Source organism: Salmo salar, chromosome ssa10 (assembly GCF_905237065.1).
Source record: "Salmo salar chromosome ssa10, Ssal_v3.1, whole genome shotgun sequence".
Classification (NCBI taxonomy): domain Eukaryota; kingdom Metazoa; phylum Chordata; class Actinopteri; order Salmoniformes; family Salmonidae; genus Salmo; species Salmo salar.
In genome coordinates, this window is record NC_059451.1 from 29,566,422 (window position 1) to 29,572,981 (window position 6,560).

Here is a 6,560-nt window from a genome sequence, read left to right on the forward strand (position 1 = left end):
TTATTTTTAGCACAATATTTAGTAATAGTATTGTATTTAGGGCAGTAACAGTTATAAATATGGTAGACTGGGTGCTGAGGCAAGCCCTTACCTGAACCAGGAATATGATGAGAAAATAAAAATTGGCTATTCTTCTGAACTGTTCAAACAGGTTTTTGGGAACAAAATTCCAAACGGTGTACTAAAGAGGGGAGCGGGGGCCGGAAGCGGAGGAGAGAACAGGAACATCAAAGTGTGAGTTGTTTGACACTGAAATAAAATGGTTGCGTAACTTGAATATTTGTTGTTGCTCTTGACACAAAACCTAGGGGTTCAACACCACTGTCTTACCTTGGATGATATGATTCTGTTGTCTGCAAACCGCTGAGGGACATAATGGCCATGTTGAGGAAAGCGGTTTGCAATGTAAACCGTTCTGGTGTCACTTTGATGGGGAGGGTCAAAGCCCTGGAGAGAGAGAGGAGGGGGTAAGGAACATGTCAAACTTCTACTACTCACTCAGAACCAATATGGGCAACTTTTCTCTAGAGACTAGTCAGAAAAATTATATAATGTTTTTCAATAGTTAGTGTGTTCACACTTTGTCCCTTTCAGAAAATCTTTGTGAACTTAGTGCGGTTCGCTTTATTTTTTGTGCAGTGTGAACACTAAAGGAACTCAGACCAGTCAAAAAAAGAGCCTCTGAAGCTAACCAAACTGAGACCATCAAGTGGTGGTCTGAGTTTGGTTTGCTTGAATTCCGTGGTCCGGTTTCCTTTTTTAGAGCAATGTGAACACAAAGCTCCCCAGGTTCAATTGTCATTCTTCCCATACCACACACTAGACTACTGCAACACTGTTCCCCTGCTTAAAACACTCTCACATTGGTGCCACAAGAGAGAGAAGATGTGCAGTTTCCTGGAAAAAAAGGGTGTGCTGTTTTTGGGTAGGCCTATTGATTAGCAATTGTCAAGGATGCACAGAAATTCCCAAAATATGTTTTTTAATTCAGAATATTTGTTTGCAACATGTGATGTATAAGCTAAGAGAGCTTCATAAGCTGTTTAGTCAATTGTGGGGTTTGAATAGTGTGAGAAGACACCAACATACTTGGTGAGAATCACAACATAGGGTACAAAATATATTCTAGCTCTTAAAGGGGCAGTAGCCTACATTGGGTGTACAATTTTCAATTACAGTATTATTTAATCTACAGTTAATCTGCTATTTATTCTGTTAACAATATTTACATGTTAATAGTATCTTCTGATTACAATTATTATGGATCATCTTTTAAAGCTGCACTATATAACTTTTTTGGTGACCCGACCAAATTCACATATAAATGAAAGTTATCGATCTGTCATTCTTATTGAAAACAAGTATAAGCGGTAGATCTGTTCTATGTGCAATATTTCAATGACTCCCAGGCTGATAATACAATATTTTTGGTTATGAGAAGATATTTCACAGGGGTTTAGATGGTACAATGATTATCTACACTATACTTGCTTGGTCACAAACTGAAATTAGGCAAACTATTAGAATTTTAGCAACCAGGAAATGGCGGTGCGATAGTTCATCTAACTAAATGCAATCTATTATCTTCCTAAATGTAAGTAGGTATATCTAGCTCTCCAATAACACATTCTGATGGAAAAACCCAGAGTGCATGGAGTGAATGTTGGAAAAAGATCTTGGTTCCTTTCTAAATATAGCAATGTGAATGTAAAGAGGACTCAGACCACAAAATAGGTGAAGTGAACTGGCAAAAGAGTTGAGTCCTCATTCAAAGGCAAGGGCAGTGTGCATACAAAGAGAACATAGTTCACTTTAAAGAGGACTGAGATCAGTTATTTTAAGAGGACGATATGTGAAAACACCCTACTCTATATTTAAAATAGCCTAACACATTGATTGCAAACACTATTTTGCACCCTGATTATCTGTCAGAAAAACACTTAGGCTAGATTATTATAGCCTGAATATAGCCTGCAGCCAGAGACCAAGCACTGTACTGAACAAAATATTTTAAACCAAATTAGCCTATTTAAGTCAATGACACTTCTCTAGTGGGCTGGTCAATAACTTCCTTATTGCAGGGAACTAAAGAAGAAAAACTCTAGAATTCTAATCCTAGAATGCTATAGGCTGGCACTATCTTAAAATTACATTTCTGTACACAATGTTCAAGAGGGGCAGCAGGTAGCCTAGTGGTTAGAGCATTGGGCCAGTAACTGAAAGGTTGCTAGATCGAATCACCGAGCTAACAAGGTAAAAATCTGTCGTTCTGCCCCTGAACAAGGCAGTTAACCCACTGTTCCTAGGCCGTCATTGTAAATAAGAATAAGATTTAACTTGCCTAGTTAAATAAAGGTTAAAAAAACGAGTAAATTACTCTGGGGCACATGATGGGTAATAACAATAAATACCGTTTTTCTGTCCATTGCATCATATTCATAAGTAGTGGGCCTATAGGCTGGTGCTGACTGACTCCTCGCCTACACTGTAGTGAGAATGAGTTGGCCACGTCACTAAGGCCAGACAGCAACACATGTATTCAATTACTGTCACAGCCCGCCCTCCTCAATGGGCTTTTGTGTTTGCACAACACTCTTACACACACACCATCTTGGCTATGTTCACTGCACTCATGCAAAAGCTCTCATCTCATGATCTGCCTGTGCTGTTAACCCCCAAGCACATTTAAAAGTACAGTCTTTGTCCTCCTTGGTGAGCAAACATCTGTTATCATTGGTGATGTATACAGTATGTGCTGCTGTCTGGAATTTTAGAGGGAGTGAGCTGACGATGTCACAGAGTTATATTTTCACCAAGCAGGCATGTTGAGAGAGTTTCTGGAAATTATTGTGTGACCACTAAGCAGTATTCTGAGAGACAAGTGTCAATATGGCTGTCTGGGCCAGGGAATTACTAATTCATTGCATACGGTAACTCCTTGTTCTGAGAAAAAAAATTAAGTTTGGACACACCTACTCATTCAAGGGTTTTTCTATATTTTTTACTATTTTCTACATTGTAGAATAATAGTGAAGACATCAAAACTATGAAATAACACATTTAGAATCATGTAGTAACCAAAACAGTGGTAAACAAAATATATTTAGTATAGTTAGGTTTGCCTACTACCTGTGACAAGCTACAACTTCGATGAAATGTATTTTGTCACCTGGTCTGACATGCCCCTCCTATGCCTAGAAATATCAAGTTAATTCATGTTCTAACAAAGCCTGCAACTACCAGCATGAAGGAAACCCAGAGCCCAGCTACATGGAGGGGATAATGAATGAAGAGCTGTAATAATTAAAAATAATAAACCACAACATGAAGAAGCTCATTAAAAACTAATGGCAACTTGCCAAATTGCACACTTTCTCTCCCTCTGCAATGCTCAAGGCTGCCTTGAGACGTATGTAAACCACAGATTGTTTCACACAGTGTTGTAAGATACTGTTTCCTTTGCCCATTTCAGGATGCTCTGAGTGAGCAGTCAGTAAACCGACACTCCTATGGTAGCATTATCATCATTACTGACTGTTTTACTTCTGTTGACACCAAAACAAAGCGGATAATTGGTTCCTGCATTTGAAAATCTTTCAAATCCGACATAGGTTACAATCTCAATGATATAAATATTTTCTCAAATAAAAACAAATCCCTCACACAGTAGTATCCCCAGGTAGTCATTATATAATGTAGGTTTCTAGGTCCTGGAAAATATAACATTGAAATGGCTACTTTTGCTCTCTGCACCAACATTGCTCATCAATATACCCTAACTTGTCGATGGCTCTCATGATGAAAAACAGCCTTATGAAATGTATTTCACATCCTGGGGCTCAGTCTGACGGCACAGCTGTGAGTGGCACCCCATCAGTGTGAAGCTAATGAAGTGAGGACTGGGATTGAGTGTGGTGCAGGTGACAGCAGCTGGGATAGGATTGGCCATCCCCCTCCCTCACTGGCCGTACTATCCAAATCTATAGCGCCAAAAGGTCAGCTCAGGCTGGGCATTCCCTGCCATGTTCCCATTTAGCAAGAAAATGACCTCATGTCATATTATTCCGATTTACAGTGGATTAGGCTGGTTGGTGATAGTGACAGTTACTGTGTGTAGCCTGCGCATTCTATGATAACATTCAGTCCATTCTATGAAAAACAATGTTCAGTGGTGTATTAAATCTGTGTTTCCAAACCCTGGTCCTCGAGTAAACCCAATAGTATACATTTTTACTGTAACCTTGGACAAGCACATTTGGTTCAACTAGTCATCAAACCCTTGATGAGTTGAATGAGGTATGTTGGTCCAGGGCTACAGAAAAATGTGTACTGTTGGAAGTTCTAAAGGACCGGAGTTGGGAAACACTATTATATCAATGAAATCACTCATATCTACTCCCATCAGCTGCTTGTTTTTCCTGAAAGCAAACTTTCACATGAGATCAAGGTCACTGCGCAGTCACTTGCATTATAATCTTCTCAAATTCTGTATTCATTAAGAACTGTAGGCTAAGCAGTTGGCTGAATTCCACTTACTGCAGGTGGCAGACAGTATGTTAGTATATGTTAGTCCATACTAGGGCTAGGTCATCAAGCGGGCATTTTTTTTTGGTTCTGCACCACAACTAAAAAAGCATTCATTCATTATTCATGACAAAAAGGGGAGAGTTGGTTTTGATTGTTTCTGTACACTAGCTATGTATTTAACAATTAAGTTTAGGGTCAATTCAGGAAGTTAATTGAAATTCAATGAATTAACTGAAAAATGCTAAATGAAGACTCAGTTAGTGCCACATTAATACACATTTCAATTCATCTCCAGAACTGATTTAAATGAATCTTGAATTGGATCTTCACCCTGATTCATTGAGAGAAAATAGTAGATGTTCTAACTAGCCGTAGCCTTCTAGAATCTGATTTAGTTAGCTAATGCTGCTGTAGACAATTAGGTAGCTAGGCGTTGAGGCTAAGATTTAGGCAAACTACGTGATACAACGGCAATGCTGGGCTACTTATAAACATACCTGCTTGTCTGGCTTTTCAATGTAGCGGCTAAAATGAATGGCTTCCTAGTTAGTTAGTTGGTAGCAAGTTAACCATTGATAACGACTCGTTACATATCTGTGGCTAAACTGTCCAATGTCCAATATATAGTTCGCTACAGTAGCTGGCTGGTTAGTTTTTAGCATAACTATTACTGTCAAAACAGCTTAGCTACTACTAGCTAGATCATCAGGCACACCAGCTAACAAACTTGCCAGCCAAAATAAGTTTGAGTAGAATTTATAAGTGGGCCTGGCTGGCTTCATGTACGTACTACTAGTTCGCTGCTAGCCACGCCAATGTTTGGTAAACAAACAAGCTAGCTAACTTGCTAACTAAGGTTATCTACTAAGCGAACTTAGCTACAGGCAGCCAGTTCTGGTTGGATGTTTAACTCTTCAAAAACAACCACATCATATTGTTTTATGTGCATCGACATCTTTCTCAATAGCAAAGTAACGTTACACTTGCTAGCAAATATAGCTAGTTAGCAAAGAAGCTCACTTACCAGCTGTTGCCTTATCCACCGTAGCATCCTTGCAAAATGTCCTCCGACGAGCCAGCAAAGTTGCTAGCAAGCTACTCCCATAAAACCTTCCCAAACCATAAATAATTCCTTTTACAGGGACGTCTTCTTGTGTCCGTTACACAAAACATCCAGGCTGTGTGATTATATGACCAAATATTATCTCTCCCATGACGTGAAGTAATATTTCTGATGTGACTGACACACTGAGCTATATTCTGACAGCTACGAAGTATGTCTAGTGAGTGTCCTGTACTGTCCGCTTCCTGCCCAGCTACATCCTTCTCTGCGAAGCTCGAGAAATCGGTTTACAGCTCTGTGGCTCTCCTGTCGACGTAGCAGCACCGATTCGCACCACATCGTCCCAGTTGTAAAGGAAGAAACACACAATCTATTTTATTTTCTACAGTCCAAATTTGCGCAATACAACATAAATACAGTTAGTCAATACATTTCAAAACGGCATCCTTCCAAATAGTGATTTCTATTTTTCTATTTTAAATATTTTAATGTTCATTACATTCATATACTTAGACTCCAACCATTTCTCAATGTTCTCCAAATAATAATATTCTTGATCTTATAAAAAGTAAGAACACTCTTGAGTTTATATTTTCCCCATATGTGGTTATATTTTTGTATCACAATGCACTATGACTATAATGCACACATTATGGCTGACCCTGTAAAAGAACACATTTCACTGCACCTATCCGGTGTATGTGACAATAAAAACATAAAATGATGCACAATGCAAAATTGTAAACAAATATTGATTCGTATCATACGCATAGCGTTTTACTGCGGGCTTTCATTTTGAAAGCCCACAACGAAAGTCCTAATATTGCCAACTGTGGTGAGGCCTATATATACACAATTGGGTGAGGCGTGTGTATATATAAATCATTGGGTGTGGCCTATATAATTTGGAATTAGAACAATCTATATTAATAATTTAATAGGATCTATATGCTGTGACCACGGGTTGCTG

General features: G+C 38.8%; 1 protein-coding gene across 5 annotated transcripts in view; it reads right to left on the reverse strand.

Moving 5' to 3' along the window:
• The window catches only part of LOC106613933 (phospholipid-transporting ATPase IF), a 35,343-nt gene extending 29,402 nt beyond the window's left edge, over positions 1-5,941 (reverse strand). For 2 of the 5 annotated variants that reach the window (XM_014216772.2, XM_014216769.2), the window contains exons 1-3: positions 5,552-5,940; positions 331-447; positions 92-181 (exon numbers count right to left, since the gene is read on the reverse strand). In XM_014216772.2, the coding sequence (XP_014072247.1) occupies positions 92-181; positions 331-447; positions 5,552-5,578 (234 nt within the window). In that variant the 5' untranslated portion in view covers positions 5,579-5,940. Of the gene's footprint in view, positions 1-91; positions 182-330; positions 448-5,551 lie in introns of all 5 variants that reach the window. The other 3 variants (XM_014216771.2, XM_014216770.2, XM_014216767.2) reach the window with 2 other exon arrangements.
• Between the last annotated feature and the right edge of the window lie 619 nt (positions 5,942-6,560).